The following is a 19,380-nucleotide window of genomic DNA, read 5'->3' on the forward strand; positions in this document are numbered from 1 at the left end:
AGTGCTCATCCATACTCAGCACTTCAAACTATAATGGTAAGCACCATTACTTCCTTTCCCCTCATCCTGGCATTTTTGTCCCTTTCACCATGCACACACTTCTCCTGCTGTGTGGTTCTTATCTCATTGTTTTTCTCTCCTGTTATTCACAAACTCCCAAATCACCTTGTTTTTAATCTTCCAACTCAGTCTCACCTTTCAAATTTCAAATTCTGGAAGGGAAATAGTTTGCAACTCCTCATCGCAGCTGCTATTCAGAGAAGCTTCCCTGACAGGTGGAAGGAGACCACCTTGTTAGGTGTCTCAGCTCACTTTATGTAGCTCTTCAGCAAATCAGGACATTAAATGGTAGTTTGGTGGCAACATACAACTGACATTACTCTCCTGCCCAGCCAAAATTAAGAGTAGGGCAGAACTGTTAGGTGAAATACTGTTGCCTGGGAGAGAGAATGTTGAAGGAGCACGTTAAAGGATTCGTAAGTGTAAGCCCCATCTCTTCCACACAGCTAATGGGGTTGGAGAGAGAGAGAAAGACAAATATATGCCTATACATTTACTCAAGAGACTATTCAAAAAATCCATTATAAATGGTTCTAAAATTAACCATGTAAATCAACACAAAACTATCAATATTTACACAAAAGGATTGGTGACAACATAGGAGGAAGAAGAAGAAATAGCAAGAGAAGGTGCTTACTTCGTCACCACCAGTCTGTTTTTCCTCATGCTTTCTACTCCTGGTTTCTCCCTCTCTGGTTCCCCTTTCTTTCCGGTCTGTTTTTTTGACTTTTTGTTCACTGCTTGACTGATTGTTTTGGCACAATGCTTTGGCAGCAACTAAAAAAGGATGCAAAAAAAAAAGTAGATGCTATTAGAATAAAAATAAAGTTATGGTTCAGGTGGAGTTTTCATCACAAAGAAGTGCACTCTTGATATGTTGTTTAGTTGAGTATACAATTCTCCATCCCATCCTCATTCATTTTTAAGATATGCTCAAAAGGAAAACTGATTAATTGGGAGTTCATACTCTATGAATATGATCTTAGAGTAGCTGAGCACTTGAGAAATAAATTGAAGAGAATAGTGGGCAAATAACTCGTTTTCATCCTTGTTTTCTGAGGAAAAAAATTAAAAATTCAGATTGTGTCAAACAAAATGAGAAAAAAAACCAATGGATCAGAATGTCAATAAAATACTTTCTGTTTAATAAAATATTATGTTTGACCTGGGCTAGGCTGACAAAATAGCCAAGGGAAGAAATCCAAGGTTCCACCTCTCTGATAATCTATATATCCATTCTTAGCACCCTCACTGTAAGAATAGTGACCTAATTCAATATTTAAGAATAATCATAGTTTAATATTTATTTTAAATCCAACAGTTACAGAACATATGGAATTGAACTACAAGCTACTCACAACTCTCAAATGAATAAAATCTATTTATAACAAAAAAATAATTCTCACCTGATCACTCAGCGTACACTGTTCTGTGCAAATATCTGTGATAAGATTTCGAGCTTGCTTAGCCATTTCATCCAAAAACATGTTACACAAGGAAAGACTGCGATCTCCAATATGATGTCGCTATCAAAAAAGAAAAAAATAGAAAAAAATAAGGTTTCCTAATTTCTGCCAACCCTACAATACACCTGCAACAAATCTATATACTGTAGATAGTGCAATTAGGACTAAACTCTTGGTCTTTTATCTCCAAAAATGGAGCTTCCATCACTTGAGCAAAGGGAGATATTCTCTAGCTGCACCAGTAGCAGTAACATGACCCATATATTCTTTATCAGCTAGCCACTGGAGGGCAGTGACTCCCATGTAAGTATCTCCTATGCATGCATGTATATATCAGAGAGTCAGTATATTACAGAGGTTGAATATTACAATAAAAACAATCTAAAAACATTCCACATTTTCAAAGGACATGGAAAAACAGAGACTGATGGACTTCCTGGAATTATCATGTCTCTTCCATTTTGCTATTTTTTATTCCTATCTGACTGAAAAGAGGTTTTTGAGGTTTTTGTTTATTTTACGCATTTTGAGTCCTGTGCAAATCACCAGAATAATTACTGACTGGTGGGAAATAACCCATCTCTAGTCTGTTAGAGCTGAAAAATAAACCAGGAGTAGCTGACATAAGATGCACCGAAAGAAAAAAAAAAAGTGTGACAAACTTTACTCTGATACTGCCTATGATAAATTATCTCCCTGAATTATCAATGCTATTGAAGCCAGGAGAAAAGGTGAAACCATCACCAGGTGGATTTGAACCTTGAACCTCTGAAGCTTAGTGTAGGAGCCTCTACAGCTTGAACTATAAAGTCAGTTGGCACTCAACTCAGGCTGTAAAGCTCCCTTGCTCTTTTCTCTTGCTGGAAGTGGTCTAAGTGCTACTACATGGGACAGTGAACCATACTAGGCATGTGGGTTACAAAAGCACCCAATTAAATACTCTGTTTAAAATATAGCCATAGGTTATAGCGGCCTAGGTCACACATCGTTACAAATACCAGCAATAACACACCTCTGGAGTAGGTCAACTGGTGGCTAGGGAGCATTATAAAATGCATTTAAACAAAGTGTTTAATCCCCAATGTGTGTTAAAAACAGATGAAATTCCCACACAGGCAGTGACAGATCCAAAACTTATCTGATATATCATTTGTTAACTGCTTAAAGTTACTATCAAAATTAAAGCATGTGGAAACGTGTGAGATCCACTGATATTTCTTCAGTTACATATACCACTCAATAGCTATTGAAAACAATGCCAGAGCGCTATGGACTAATAGCGTTCTGAATGCCAGTGGAGCTGTGGTGTTTTTTTTTGTCAAAATTCCCAAAGCGCAGAGTAAGCTTTAATTTAAATGCTCCTAACACCTTCTTCATACCTTAAAGCAGCACATATGCTCCCTCCTCCTACCTTTTGCAGATTGCTACAGTCTAGTCAATGACATCAGAAGCTCTTCTGATTGACACAGATTGGCCGGATATCCTTGGAAAAATCACTCACTGCTTCTCATTTGTAATATGCAGATAATAAAACTGAACTATGTGGTAGTGCTGTTCAGAGGCCTCACTAAATAATATTTGCAACATTAACGGTACCAGCCAGAAGAAGAGCGGAACTCAGGTCTTGTGGGCCTGGATGTGTTACTTTTGGTCATGTGACCTGTTGGGATGTTAGGGAAGTAAGGAACGAAGCACCACCACTCACAGCATTTGTTACGCCTAATGAACTTTTACAGTCCTTACAAGTTTGGAGTTCAGCGATGTCATAGTGGCTCAAATATTTGAAACAGCTGCACATTAAAGCAGAATGATTAATCTACTGTGTTTAGACATCCCAAACACACATTTTAAACTACAGATAAAAAAAACCCTTACTGCATATCTGAAAAAACTTAAAATATTCACAACTTTTAGACTAATGAATTCAGTTCACACCTCTCCCTTGAGCCCCCACCACAATAGATACACAGCTGGTTTTAGCACTGTAGAGCAACTTTAAGTCTGTAGACCCAGACTCTCAAACTCATTGCCATGGGATTCTGCTTGTGTAGTTGTATGCTTAGTTTCACTCATGCCACTGAACAGATCCACCATGCAGTTCTGCTGTACACTGCTTATAGGAATTCAGCATATTTTACTTTTGCTCAGCATAGCTACACCATTATGCTTCAATGAAAAACCTTCTTTCACTAGTAATGTTTACTTTGTAACACAGTACCATTCATTATACCGTATAATAGATTAATTTTTCAAACTGGTAATTGTGACAAAATTGTACAATTCCTGTACTAAATTCAAGCTATTTGTTAGCCTGTAGCAACATTTTCTGGCTATAGCTAAAATTACAGTAACTACTGTAGAGTAGAGGAGACAGCTACTGAATCTCTTTACCGTTACTATAAATTGTTCTGAAAGACATTTCTTGTCTTGAATGGAAATTTTCCTGGAAACTTTTTTGTGGGCTTTCCAATGTAAATAAAGTTTGCAGCTGTTTAAAGCTGAGAGGAGAGAAGAAAGAATGGCTTGCACATTTCAATAAACCTCTTAATACATTCAGGTGTTTTCAAATTAGACCTGATCAGTGCTAAGGAATCCTTCTCTTGACACCAAAAAAGGGAAGATTCATCCCTCATTTAATTCCAAAGTCATTTAAATTATATTGAATGTACTGAAGGATATATTTCATTATACCATGAAAAAAGAGAATTCTGTGAGAATCATCCTTGTTTTAACAAAGGTTCAGTTTATGTAAGCAGCATTATTCACTTTCTTTTCTTTATAATTCTATCCAAATGTAGATCAAAGTGTAATTAATGCTTGCACAATACTATAGATCAGAGCCAGTGACTTATAAGTACTTTTCAGATGAACTGTTATAATTGTAAGACACAGAGAGATATCAGCTTATTTCCTTTTACATTATATAGACGTAAGTTCTTAAATACTTACAAACCACTTACAAGAACAGTTTTTGCATCTGAAATGGACATATGACTGCAATTAACATCTATAACCAGACAAAAATGATATACCATGCAGGGAACAGATTAACCTACTCACTTGCCCATTCTAGTCTCTACAAATAGCAACAAAATATTGTTAAATGAATCCGTAACTTTGAATTTTTTTGCCAAAACTGAAGAGAATTTCGCACAAGCTGATAGGGCACTGAATTAGTAGTTGAGAGATCTGTGTATTACTCTAAAGTACAGGCAGTCCCCGGGTTACATACAAGATAGGGACTGTAGGTTTGTTCTTAAGTTGAATTTGTATGTAAGTCGGAACTGGTACATATTGTAGGGGAAACTCTAGCCAAACATTTCTCCAGAGCTCAGTTTTATTCTCCCACACCTCACTTCCCTCAGTCCTTTATTCTCAAGCTGAGGTGTCTGCTGAGAAAAGCCACTCCGCGTCTCCCTGGTCTGCTGGGGAGGGGGGCGCTAGCTTCACGTCTCCCTAGTCTGCTGGGGGGAAGCAGCTAGTGCGGGGTTGCCTCATCCCGTTTGTAAGTAGGGATCCAATGTAAGTCGGATCCATGTAACCCGGGGACTGCCTGTATACCATTAACCCACTCAGCAACTTGAGGAAAGTCATTTAACTCCTGTGCCTTTGATTTTGTAAAGTCAAAAGTGCATGTCCCAACTGTGTGCAAGAATTCGATGTAGTTTGAAGTAGCATGTCCCCAGTAGGGTGGTTACCATCAACTTTGAGAGCGAATCACTGTGGGTAGCTATCCCACAGTGCCTGCACCCCTTTGCATTCTGGGTTATGCTCCCAGTACATGCTGGGACCAAAACTGTACAGCAGGTGGTTCTGAATACGTCATCAGTATCCCATAATGGACTTGTTTCCTCCCTCACCCTCTGAGAACAGTCATTTCACACCCTTTTTTCCCTTGGTTATCTGTGCAGACGCCATAGCAGCATAAGCATGGAACCCACTGCAGATCCCGTTGAGCAAAGCAGTAGGATAATGATATTAACCATGGTGTGCGAAATGCTGAAGTATGTCCAGAGTATGCTGGAATGAGGATGAATCTTGGGAGGCTATGAACATACTCTTCTGCGAAACACTTGAGTTGAGCAACTGGCAAATACTGTTGGCATTCGAGTTTTTGGACACAGTGGAATGCTAGTGCTGGTGTCATGAGACAAGCAGAGACTTGTGGGACCTCACTGTGATGCAGGTATGGGATGATCAGCCATGGCTGCAAAACTTCCGTAGGCATGGAAACTTCCACTTTCATGGAAGTATGAGAATTGCTTTCACTCACCCTGAATCACAAGAATACCAGAATGAGACCCACTCTAACAATGGAGAAATGTGTGGCAATTGCCCTGTGGAAGCTTACAGTGCCAGACAGCTGCCAGTCAGTTGGGAATCAAAAGGGAGTGGGGAATCTACAACGAGCGCTGTTGTGATCCAAGTAGCCAAAGCTACTAAAACTTCTGCTACAGAGGACAGTGATTCTGGTAAACTGATTATATTAGACCTTATCGAATGCAATATTCCCATTGTGGTCATAGCCTGTAGCATACTCCATCATATTTATGAGAGTATGAGGGAAATGGATCTCTCAGGGAGGGGGGCCAAAGCAGGGCACCTAGCCACTGCACTTGAGCAGGTCAATAAGGAAAGCACAGCAAGAGGCAGTGCAGACCCGACAGGCTTTGAAACACAATTTTATGAATGGCCAGTTTGGAGAGTCATGTATGTTACTCTCAGTGAGGTATCCCTGCATTCAGAGTGCTTGCCTGTGAACCCCTCCCCCCTTCAACACAAGCAATAGACCATTGCTCAGTAATCATGCATTTTTATTTAGGGAATACAGAAAGGGCAGAAAAGGACTCCAAGGCGGGTGCTTTGGAGGAGGTGCATGATAATAATTGTGAGGACAGTCTTTTGCTTCGTGATGCATCCATGGGAGGTGCATATGAGGCTGCCTTTTGGCTCCCTTCCCACCCATAGGGGCTCACACAATGACTGTGTGTTCGGCACCTCTCATTTGCTGGGAGAGTGCAACTTCACTTCCCACATGAACTGGTGGCCAGGAGGAGGTAAGGGGTTCTGGCGTGGTGGGAGGGCAGGGGCTCAAGCCATGCTTCATTGGGGATGAACAAATAGAGATTTAGTGCAGAGGTGTCAGCTAAAAGCTTCCTCTGATTTATCCAGGTTGCCATGCACAATATCAGTCTTCTCTGAATCACACAGAGATGCTGACTGAATGTAGCCAGAAACCTGCACCTTATGCTGCAATGTTTTGTGCTCCAATAATGCCAGACCACTCACTGGTGACTTAGCGTGGAAAGGTGTCCTACAATGGAGGATGGAATAAGGCAGGCTTTCCCAGAAAATCTGAGAAGGATGAAATAATTCCTCTATGAGAGCTTTATGGAGATACGCAGAGAAGATTCCCGCTTCATCTCCAGACATCTTAAGCTGTTCTGAGGACACCTCTTCACCCTGCTCTGTAGGCAGAGTGCCCCTTCCCCCCAAGAGAACATCCAATTGTCTTAACCCATTTGTAGCATGATGATAAACATGAACTCACAAGAAGTGCCCTTCCCAGGATCAGTGCCTGACTGAGATATCCAGAGAGGAAGGGATTGGCACCCAAGCTTATAAACAGGTCCTGGCTGTCAGTGACATCAGTTGCTCTGCTCACCTGCTGACCATTCTCCTCCTCCTCCTCCACACGGTCTTCCACATTGCTACCCGAGGCTGCCTAAGGGAGTGTCTGGGGAAGAATCCACAGACTTGCTAGGGAAGCTGGTCAGGTCCTCCCGAAGGATCATATGCAGATGCTCTTAGAAATGGCATGTTTGCAATGAAGATCCAGATAATCCATTTGCCTCTTATTTTGGTATGACTGCCTCAGCTCCTTTATTTTCACTTCACACTGCTGGACATTCCTGGGGTAGCCTCTCTCCTTCATGCCCTTTGTGATCTTTGCATAGATGTCTGTGTTTCTTTTGCTGGTTTGCAGTTCTGCAAGTAGTGCGAGAGATCCCTCTCCTCATGCAACAATTGAAGTCCAGGATCTCCTGCATGCTCCAAGCTGGTGCTTATCTGCAACGGTGGGAACTCATGGACAGGTGTTCTGCTCAGGTGAGGTCTGCTCACCATGCTGGCCATTCAGGAAATGAAATTCAAACTTTCCCAGGGTTGTTCCTGTTCACCTGGAAAGCAGTAGAGTTGAAAGTCCTGGCCATAGCAGTCATCGTGGGACACTGTGGGACACCTCCCAGAGGCCAAGAATGTTGACTTTCACAGTGCTGCGTCTGTATTAATGCAAAGGCAACCATGCAAGGGCACATTTAAGCGTAACTCCTCATGAAAGCAGGAGTACAGAAATAAGACTTTAACGGCCCTTAAAATCAATCGAACAGGGTTGCTGGTGTGGACTCATTTAGAAAATTGACCTAATGCGGCTAAGTTTGAGCTGAACTCCCAGTGTAGACTAGGCCCATGTTTCTTTCTCTTTGAAATAGCAATAACCACACTTATAACACCTTGGTGAAGTGGATTAAGATCTATGAGTGAAGAACTAACAGCTGCTAATTATTAATAAACTAACCTTTGATCAACGTTGCTATATTTTGCTTTATTCACAGTCTGAATAATAATTTCTATAAACTAAGGTAATGGCATAAAGGATGCAGCAGTCCAGTGATGCACCAGCGTAGTATAGTTTAACTGGTAATTAGCTGAAAATATTTTAAAGCAGGCAGCATAGTTAATTAAAATCACACAAGAACACATACAAAGTAGTATTTAGAAATTACCTCCTCTGGACACAGCTCATGGGTGCAGCTCATAAAATGAGTGCAAAGCAGTGGAAATGCAATAGAATATCTCGACTGAGAGGGCAGCTCCAAGCACTGCTGAAACATCTTCTCAAAAGCACGACTATAAAAACTGTTGGGAAACAGAAGTTAAAATTTAATATTAATCTAATATAACAGATACATTTTGGCAAACAATACTGTGAACATTGTAACACTGTCTTCAGATTACCTCTATAGGTTACAAAAAACCCTTAAACAAACAACAAATAGTTCTGAAGCACTGTAGTACCTTAAGAGACTAACCCAAAACCCACTTCTTCAGATGACAAGTATGGAGCAAGAGGCACAGAGGTTGAGTTATAAAGCAGAAAAAGAGGGGAGAGGAGGAAGGGTAAAAAAAACCAAACCTTGTCGATTAAATGTTTTTCCCCTTCCCCTCTCCCCTCTTCTCCTGCTTTATAATTCAACCTCTGTGCCTCTTGCTCTATATTTGTCATCTGAAGAAGTGGGTTGTGCCTATGAAAGCTCAAGATACTATCTATATATTTTCTGGTCAGTTCTGTTGTTTTTTTTAAGGTTTTTTTTTTTCTTAGTTAGAGACTAACACAGTTACCCCTCTAAGATGTCTAATGATTACAGGTAGATTTCTAAGAAAACACAGTTCTTCTGACAGGTAAGAGTGAGCGTGTACACACATTTAGTCAACAGAAATGTCATTGCAATGCTTAACAGCTATGTATTCAGTTTGTATTTCTCACTATGAAATACTATAATTTGTAAAGCTCCTAACAGCTTTTGTGTGTCAGGGGTGGGGTGGGTGGTCCTAGATGTACAACCCCCCCTATTTGGCCACACTAAAACTTGCTTAGTTCCAATTTACCAAGCAATCTCGATCCCTCTAAGTGAGCTCTTCATCTACACTCCCTGATATGTATAATCTGAAAACTATCTGTACTGATTTTGTTTTCTCCCAGGTCAGAGCTAAAGTATTAACTAGTGCCAGCGCCAAGAAGTGATTCCTGAGACACCCCATTAGAAACACCTGTTCAAATGTTGCCATTCATTTTGAGATCAGCTAGCCAGTTTTTAATCCATTTGAAAGCGCTACGTTGATTGTGATCAACCCTACTACATATAACCATCAAAATTGATACAACTTTCCCTATAGTTTGTAGAACTGACTGAAATTATTTTATTTCCACCACAGAGGTTCTTGTTTAGTTTTTATTGTTGCATTAATGTAAGCATATTCCATCAAATAAATGTCCTTGTTAATAAATTGATTCAAAAGTGCATAATATCAGTGTAATATGTTCTTCGGCACATTAAACTTAAAAGGGAATGGTTAAAAAGAGAATAAATAAGCATTAATTTAGCGCAAATGAGGAGCTTTTCCATCTATGAGCATGAAGGCAATCTAATTACTACTAATGAAACCTGGTGGAAAAAATCTGCAAGACTTAATAACGAATTGTTATAAGTTATTTAGGAAGGTCTGTGTGGGCAAAAGGAGAGGGGAATATCATGGTAAAAAATGGCACAACCTGTTTGAGTCACTGATAACTTGGAAGCAAAGGATCTTGAATAACTCTGCACTAACAAATGTAGCACAAGACTAGGTAATAGTTGGTGCCTGCTACAAACTGCAAAACAACAGAATAGGATGCTTAACATACCTATGTGTAATGTATAAGAATAAACGCTGCATCATCGAGGTCTTTAATATGGGTGAAATATGCATCTCAGGCTAAAATGTCCTGGAAATTTCTAAGTTATAGATGACAGTTTTAGACCTCAAAAAGTGTTGCATCCAACATGGGGAATTCCATAGTCGTGTCCATATTGCAAGAGAAAGGTGCTACCTGGCTAGCTCTGGTGATAACAGCATTGTAGACATGGTGGTTTCGGCTTCTAGAAGCCAAAACCTTCACAGACTTGGGTACCTAACTCTTGTTGCTAGTCTGTCTCCAACACATGACACGTTATTATACTGTTACTGTTACCCATGCTAACTAGATTAAAGCATTGACAGCACAACCAAAACAGAGAGCTAACAAGTCTCAAATAATTAAAGGAGGAGGATTTTTTAATTTAGGAGAAGCAAGCATGCACAAGTGCCAATCAACATGAGTTTATGGAAAACAAAATTTGTCAACCTAAATTTAAGAGATTACAAATTTGATTGATAAAATAGGGTTGACATAATATACTTAGACTTCTATTATTTGACTTGATAAAACGTTTAGATTAATAACAGATACACAAAAAATCAACATCACATGTTAAACAGAATAAAACCTGGTTAACAGGGAGAACTCAAAGTGTAACTTTAAATGGCAAATCAACAAGCAGGGCTGTTTCAAGCTCTTGGCCTGGTGCTATCTTCCTGATCATGTTTACAGTATGGGGGGGATGTTACCTTGGGAAACAGTGACTCTGAAAAAGACATGGCCATCATAGAAAAGTCCTGAGGCACCTTATAGACTAACAGATTTATTGGAGCATAAGCTTTCATGGGAAAAAACCCACTTTGTCAGATGCACGAAGTGGATCTTTGCCCACGAAAGCTTATGCTCCAATAAATCGGTTAGTCTATAAGGTGCCACAGGACTTATCTTTGTTTATGTAGATTCAGACTAACATGGCTACCCCTCTGATAATGAGCATCATAGTAGATAATCAGCGCAACAAGAGCTCCCAGTGTAGTCCTAAGGCCAGAAAGACTCATGTGTACTGTGATCCTCAGCTGCATTAACTGGGTAAAAACTGGGTTGAACTAGAGAGGTTATATTACTTCCATAATTGGCACTGGTGTAAGTTCTACAATAATACTATGCCCAGTTCCACTGTCCACAATTTAGAAGAATGTTGAAATACTAGAGAAGATTCAGACATGAGCCATGACAACGATTAAAGGATTGGAAAACCTGTCTGATAGTGATACACTCAGGGTATACTTATACTGCAAGTTAAGGTGCGATGTGGCAAAGGCACCTAGGGCTGGGCTTATCGATTAATCCTATTGACTGCTGGCTCCCTCTGTCCACATGGGTATTTCTAATTAACACTTTGGTAATAAAAGCATTTCTAAATCATATATAAGTTTGAAACACCAGTTCAAGTCCAAGTTTTGGACACCTGATCCAATTTATTCTTTACAAAAAAATGGACAAAAAGCATGCCTGAAAAGATTTCTTGTTTTCCCCTACTCCTGTGCACCACAAACCAGATTTATTCTCCTCCTCCAAGTAGACCTAAAGGGTAAAATTGTGTTCTGAAGTGGACACTGTGAAGGCAGGATTGTAAAGTGTTTACAGTCTTCTATTTGGCTCCCAAGAAGTTCTAACGCTCAATTACTATATGGTGAAATATATTTTACAATCTGCAGCTGATGAAAAGCCTTTTCCAACTTATATAATGCTGTTCTGTACAAAGGATTCTCTTTAAACAGCTTACTCTGAGGTGGGAGAGTGTTTTTATTTTTGCTGACACTGATTAATGAGTTTTATATAGTTTAATGTATTCATTAGCCAGGATCCTTATGATACATGCACTGTATACTGTAAATAAGTAAATAAAAAGCAAAGTTATTGCCTTATCAACTTCCATGTTGAAGGACCAACTCCAGTTCAGCCAGGCAAATGATGGATAACCATGGATTACATACTGTGAATGAATCAGGCGTATCCCTGCTATATATATTTTCAATGAGAGAAACACACACACACACAAAATCACTGCTGGACAAAGTCACTGTAAACACAAAACCAGTAACAATCACCCACTCTCCCATCGCTGTGTCATCCTAGATGATATGCTGCTTAAAAACTGCAAATGTAAGGGGCATAAAATAAACAACATTATAAAGCAAACTTCTAGACTCGGATTAATTACATACCAAAATATAGAAAGATCAGATGTTTCCACCAACATCTCCACCAAGGAATCTACCATTTTTGTGTGGAAAATAATTGTGTTCATCATCTTTCCAAGCTCTCTGTGGTCTGCAAGGCTAAGTGAAGCTTTAGACACACTGGTGTAAGCCTGTAAGAACATAACAGAATAAGGACAGTAGTTTAATATTAAAGACTCTTATATCTAAAATAAACTCCAGCTCAATGTCATTTAAAATGTACAACTATATATATGACCCAGGCTTTTTAAAAATATCGAAGATTAGAGTAAATCCCTGTCTCCATCTCCACCCAATTTTTTTTAATATTTAGAACCCACAACCCTTTACAAGAAAATGTTCATATTAAGGTCTTGCCATTATTTCCTGTTGAAGGCACAGTGTGACAGCAACACTGGGGCAAAGTTTCTGGACTAAAGGAATAGTGACAAAGCAGAGCATAGAGTGCTCCTGTAAAACCACTGCTGAGATACTTTTTGCAATGAGATGATATCCTTCCCCTTCCTTCCCTCTTCCCTTAGCAAGTCAGATGATTTCAGGATGTTTTGGGGGGAGGTGAATGTAGATTGTGAGATAGTATCAAGCTGTACAACAAACAGAGAGTATGGGCTAAAAAGTACAGAAGCGGTGTGTGTATGGAAACAGCCAGTGAAATGAGGTAGGCGTGTAGTCTAGACACACCCTAAGAGTACAACCACCTTTTGTCTTACTCTGCACGGGAGCTGTAAAAAAGGCTGCAAAGCATTGGTAAGAGGGACTGTATTAAGAGATGAGTAGTGGGACGGGTGTACAAGTGAATGGGAGAGGTGACAACATCCAGCATCAAGACATTACACCTGGCCTGATGGAATAGGGCAAAACGGCTACCAAAGACCGCTATATTTGGCAAACCATTCTGATAGTTTGCCATTCGGGTTGCAGTGAGGCCGGTAACTAACTTTTACACTCAAACAGGTCTAAACTTTTTGGATTTCTTGTCCACAGGGCAGGCTTTTTGCCAAATTTTGACTTCTCATAATGCTGCTGCAAGTACCAAACTGCCCAGGTTTGGGTTGGAGTAAGACTACTTAGTTTTCAGAGGCCCCAGATAACTTCAACACCTGTTCAAACATGGGTTAAATAGTGGCTGATGTTTGCCAGAGGCACGTGACTGGCTCCAGTATTCTCTCATTAATGGGGAGAGTGAACCATCCTATGGACTGGGAGGGGGGTATGGTCAGCATATTTATAGGAGCTTATAGGATTTCTCCTGTACGACTATTTCAATGTTTAGAGTCCCTGTGATGCAGAATAAGAGATCATGAAAAGCACTAAAATAGTCAACCAACTAAGCAAGGGTTGGTTTAACTGTTTCAACGAGTGATAAGAATGATTCCTTTGGTAGAGACAGGAAGTGCTGCTGTTATTCTGCTACACTCAGCTCCCAACGGCGCCAATGTATGGATCTGGTGTCAGCAGTTTAGGTTGCAATACAACCGCTGACCCTGATCTCCTCCTCTTCCAGAATCTACAGGAGAGAGATCTGCTATAGGACACTTGGGAAGATGGTCACCAAGATAGCTAATGTGGCTTATTCAATTAATACTGGCCCAGTTGTGGATGGATGGCCCATCGCCATTTGAACAATCGTTGGGTAGGTATCTTTGCAAGAGGAATCTCCAATACCAGCTCTAGGGTCACTTTTGTAGGGTAAAAGAAGGGTATCATGAGGAGAAGACATGGTCCAGTGATGACGACAAAGAGCAGCACTCTTATAGTGTTGCCATGTGGTTACATTCTAGGCCTGTTTCTGGTGCTGTGCATCAGCCCTGTGGCATAAAATTCCCTAGACGGATTCAGAAGCATCCATGAGAGATTATGTGGGTCTGTAATCAACATGGTGGTCTTTGCCAGGGCCATTCAGATTGCCCAGCATCGTTCCCCTCTTGGCACAGTACTTAGCACACCTCCAGAGATGAGTCCATCTCTCTTTTTAGGAGGTGTTGCCCACACTGTTTGCTGCCATGTTTGCGTGTACTGGTTTCACCTTTATCTTGGAGTGCCAGTGCTCCAATTAAACTGTTGGTGCCGTGATCATCAGTATTGACGCTCATGTCATATTAGTTGGCCCTGATGCTGGTAAGGATAATGGCTCTGGTGTAATGACAGGGGCTGATGGGTAAGATGCAGAGATGGCCTACATCAGTGTGTCCAGTGTTTACTTGGATTAAGCTTTGGCTGCGTTTTCCTGTTGCTGATGAACCCTGCAGTGTGGAGTCTATTTGAAGTAGTACTGTCTGAAAGAGGACTCTGGTCTCTGTATATAGGAGTCTCTTCTGGATCAAAGGTGACACGCATCCATTGTTTTATATAGGTATACATTTCAGCCATGTACCCCACAATTTGCAAATCCTGGCAGAGAAGGAAGTGCGCAATGCACATTAATTAGGGATGTGACTCCCCAAACAGAATTAGGGCACACAGATATAAATCAAAGGAATTTAAATCACTGATTTTAATAATTATATTAAAATAACCTATTTTAATTATGTTTATTTTCTATGCAAGTTACTGACCTGAAGAAAGGTTGATTCTTATTAGATGGTAACCATTACAACATGTTGGCATGTACCTAAATATAGCCTTTATACAACATTTGTTTACTCTTTTTGCTAACCAGGAAGATACTTATATAAAAGTGCACATAGTGTAAATATAGTTTAATTTACATTTATTCAGATTATTAATTCTTTGTTAATCTTTTTAGAAAATGCTAAATGATGTTTTTATTTACTAAATTAATATTTTATTTGTGTGTCAAACTATTTGAATAGAAATTCAAATATAATTATCAAAAACTGTTTTACATTTAAAAGTGATATATGAAAGCATAATGTGTAATTAATGAATTCAACTGTTTGTTTCTGGTCAGGTATTTCAAGATTTCACAACTAGTAAATTTCATCATGTCAACTAGTTTTTATTCTAATGGAAGAAAAACAAGCTTTCTTGCTTATTTAACTAATTCCCAATATGTTAACTATGAACAATCAAATCAAAGAACCAAACTAGCTGAGTAAACTGATCAAAGAAAATATTCACCTGCAAAAGAGGAAACAAAAAGTTGATTTCTTTCTTCAACAGGCTTTGGTTCCAGGAGTTCAGTGGGGCCAACATCCCAACTTAGATATTTTAAAGGGAAATTCAAGGATGTACATTTTTCCTAAAGCCATAACATATCTGGGTGACTATACCCAACAGAATCTCTTTAATCACTCTTTTCTGCTTTCCATTTTAAGTCCATAAATGTAGCCTTAAATTGTATTGTTTTGCTATTGTTATAAAATTACTATAGCTAAGATGAAAGAAACACTAACTTCCTTTATTTTTAAATATGCTTAGTTTTTATGAAGCATCATAAGCCATGCTTATGTGTATTTTCACACAGCAATAGAAGACACATAGTAAAATGTACAAAAATTATTAAATAAAAATGTAAAAGGAAATTCAGGAGCAGGTGTAGTAAACTAACTTATTTTAATTACAGGCAGTCCCCGGGTTACATACAAGATAGGGACTGTAGGATTGTTCTTAAGTTGAATTTGTATGTAAGTCGGAACTGGTACATATTATAGGGGATACTCTAGCCAAACATTTCTCCAGAGCTCAGTTTTATTCTCCCACACCTCACTTCCCTCAGTCCTTTATTCTCAAGCTGAGGTGTCTGCTGAGAAAAGCTGCTCCGCGTCTCCTTGGTTTGCTGCAGGGGGGTGCTAGCTTCGCGTCTCCCTGGTCTGCTGGGGGGAAGCAGCTAGTGTGGGGTTGCCTCACCCCGTTTGTAAGTAGGGATCCGATGTAAGTCAGATCCATGTAACCCGGGGACTGCCTGTACTGGCTTTCATTTTACCTTTCATAGGGAAAAAATATAATTCTCTTTTTTCATATTAGCAAAAGGTGTGTTATACAGCAGGATTTATAGCATGACTCTTTGGAATTCATACATTTACAGAAAAGGGCACAATGCAATAGCTATTTGTCAATCAATGGCTGTCAAGTTATTACAAAACAAGAAATAGTTTTGCATCTGTATCATACTATCTACGTTTTTGTTAGTCTTTAAGATGCTGAAGAACTATTTAACTCTTTTCAGTTAAAGACTAATATGGCTAATTCTCTAAAGTTATTACAACTTATATTAGCGCCCATTAATTTTTAAAAATAAATGGGACCTTTCCATTTAAATGTACTACAGGGTAAAAGATACTTCATTTGACAACCTAACATCTCAGATTTGGATTTTTTACTGATTGGATAGAGAAGGGTTTTTATAAAAAGTTTATTTTTATTAAGGCTACTAATTAAGAGACATTAGTTCTTTTTAAAGTAAATAGTGTGCTGCAGCCAAATGCAATTACCTTTAAGAATGTGTTATTCTACTACTGTTACCGATGTTACTTGCGGAGGGAGTAAGTAATTTAAGAATTTCAATCATATTACATCTGCAACCAAAAAATATCCTAAGTCCAAACCCAAAAATGTCTTTGAGCTTGTGTTTTTATTTATGATAAAGAAGAACAGTTCCATGAAAAGGGAGACTGTTTTTCCAATCTTGTCTTTACAGCCTCTTTGCAAAGCTGAGGAAAACCAGGTTCTTTATGCTATCTTTAAAATACTCTCTCAGAAAGCTGACTGGCCAGCCACTTGACAATCTACAATTTTGCTCAAAAAATGCTTTCGAGAGCAGTGTTAGCAATAAAATCCTTAACAAGGGGGATTAGGAATATTCTTCTCAATATTTGAAAGTCTACATTGATTTTGTTAAAAACCCATGTCTATGCCAAATTCCATTAAAACTATCTAATAGTCTAACATTTCTACAATACCCAGTATTTTTTTGCTTTGTTGTTTAAATAGTTCTGTGGAGTTACAATGTGAGGCTTAAACAGATGCAGTATTTCAGGGTAAGGAAAACTCTGCCTGTGCAAAGCTTGCATTTCAGTTTACATTTGTAAAAGTGCTTTGTAGGCTACTACAATTAAGGGTGTGATAAAACAGTTAAAAGTAGCGCTGTATATTGGCGAGGGACTATGTTATATATCAGTCACTCAACAGATTTATTTCCTCTTTTGTATTCAGAAATGCTTTTACTTACCCCAAAAACAAATGTGAGTTTTAATTATTTTAGAGAGCTATATTGTATTTTGGTTCATGCACCAAATATGTTAACTAAGTTCTAATGGTAGGGTTAACTTCTGACATTTCTTGCATTTAGGCAGATTCATTTAAGAGAAAAGCTGTACAAGTGTAAACCAAGATCAGAACTTCAAGCTAAGTATCTGTATTACTGACAAGAATGCAAGAGACCGAAAGAATGCAACTCTCAGATCAAGGGTTGAGTTTCCCATGCTGACATTTATAGGAAAAATAGTTTGGGCGTTTCTAAACGAAGGAACCATGGAAACAAACAGAGAACATGACGACATATTTATAGTCACTTGTCAGGCAAAACCACATGTTAAGCTTCCCTTACATTTTACTAATGTGAATGCCACTAAGACAATAGTATAAATGGCATATCTAGTATCTGCTGACCTAACTGATGGACTATAATATAGTTGTTTACACTGGCACTTTGTCAATACAACCGGCCAAACTACACTGTGACTGAAGTATTTAGAGGCTTGAACTTTTATTTTTTAATTTTTAATTAAAACCCCTCAATTTTCTCTCTGATCTATAATAAATTCAAAGCTAGAGTAGACATTTCCTGACTGGAAGTGGCTTACTCCATTTGCAAAGCACTCTGTATTTTACAGAGTTATAGGACAAAATAATGATAAAATAACATTTGTCTATCCAATCTTGAAAAAATTGATTTTACAAACTATACCATTGTATAAAGTCAATTAAGGTGATCATATCTAAACATGAGTCCAATGTACAGTAACAGTTTTATCAGATAGCAATATGTTGCACTGCAGTGTAAAAATAGCCTATAAATCTGTTTGGTTGAATCAGATACCAGTTTACTTCATGGTGAGTTAGGGTTTCAGTGTATGGTATTGGGTTCTTATACTTGAGTTTGAAACCATGTTAACTCTATTAGGTTTTTACAGGGGCATACACAGAAAATATAAAAAGAATGAAAACAAAATACTACACGGGAGATCTACTTAAATTTTATTTTGGTAGCACTCTATCTTGGTGTCCTCCTTGCAGTCAAATAGGCAATATTAGATCATTTGAAGCCACAAATGCTCCTTGCACCATACATACAAAGTTACTTATATTTAAAACTTACCTGCAATCTAAACCAATCTAATCTCATTCCTCTGAAGTCAAATACCTCCCCATCTTCAACTGCATGAGAGAAAGAATATAAAGTATAAAATAAAATCTTTAAAAATTAAATATGAACACAAAAAGTGCACTCATTTTTGAAGGACAATTTAAATATCAATGCTCTTAATGATCACTTTCTTTAGAGATTAAGTTCAGATTTGTTCTCATAATTTTTTTAAAATTATTCCAATCCAGCATATATAATCATGGGAAGAAAACTGCCTTTGAGTGAATAAAGCATTCTTCTTTAGGAGTTAATAACACTCACTCTAAATGAAAAAGTGGAAATACAACAAGAATAAACACAAAAGTTCTCTCAAGCTGCAGCTACAAAAGCTTGTGTGTTTATCCTAAGCCAGATAAATAGATGATAAGACCAACGTAACTGCTTTGCAGCCCTCTTCCTTATAGCCTAAGAGGTCAGGTTGCCTCTCCGGAAATGGACTCTGGTCCCATCAATGGAAGAAAAGCCGTAATACAATATACTGTAACCCTAGATTATGTGCACTGACAATGGTAACTGAAGATTGCACTGAATGAATCCTTTAGGTAAACAACATGCCTACCAGAAGTATTATTCACTGTACTTGAATCTGACATGCCACAACAAAACATTACCCTAACATGCCCACTAAATAATAAAGATGACATACATACTGCCCACTGTGCATTTTACACAGAGAGGACAATAAACTTTAATGATTCCAGAGCGCTATTATCCCACCATTTTTTCCTCTTCTTGCATTTAATCACTTTGATGTGTTGCAGCATTCCAAATTCTGTTCATTGAAATCAGTGGAATACCATGATATAACGAATACGCAACAGCAAT

At 38.6% G+C, this 19,380-nt stretch overlaps 1 protein-coding gene across 2 annotated transcripts in view; it reads right to left on the minus strand.

The window, feature by feature from the left end:
• Positions 1-19,380, minus strand: part of NCKAP1 (NCK associated protein 1) — a 123,621-nt gene that overhangs the window by 36,618 nt on the left and 67,623 nt on the right. For both annotated transcript variants that reach the window (XM_075933759.1, XM_075933760.1), the window contains exons 15-19: positions 18,508-18,566; positions 12,213-12,358; positions 8,312-8,444; positions 1,467-1,586; positions 698-837 (exon numbers count right to left, since the gene is read on the minus strand). In XM_075933759.1, the coding sequence (XP_075789874.1) occupies positions 698-837; positions 1,467-1,586; positions 8,312-8,444; positions 12,213-12,358; positions 18,508-18,566 (598 nt within the window). The remainder of the gene's footprint in view (positions 1-697; positions 838-1,466; positions 1,587-8,311; positions 8,445-12,212; positions 12,359-18,507; positions 18,567-19,380) is intronic.

The sequence above is a fragment of the Pelodiscus sinensis genome, chromosome 7, assembly GCF_049634645.1.
Source record: "Pelodiscus sinensis isolate JC-2024 chromosome 7, ASM4963464v1, whole genome shotgun sequence".
In the NCBI taxonomy this organism is placed as follows: domain Eukaryota; kingdom Metazoa; phylum Chordata; order Testudines; family Trionychidae; genus Pelodiscus; species Pelodiscus sinensis.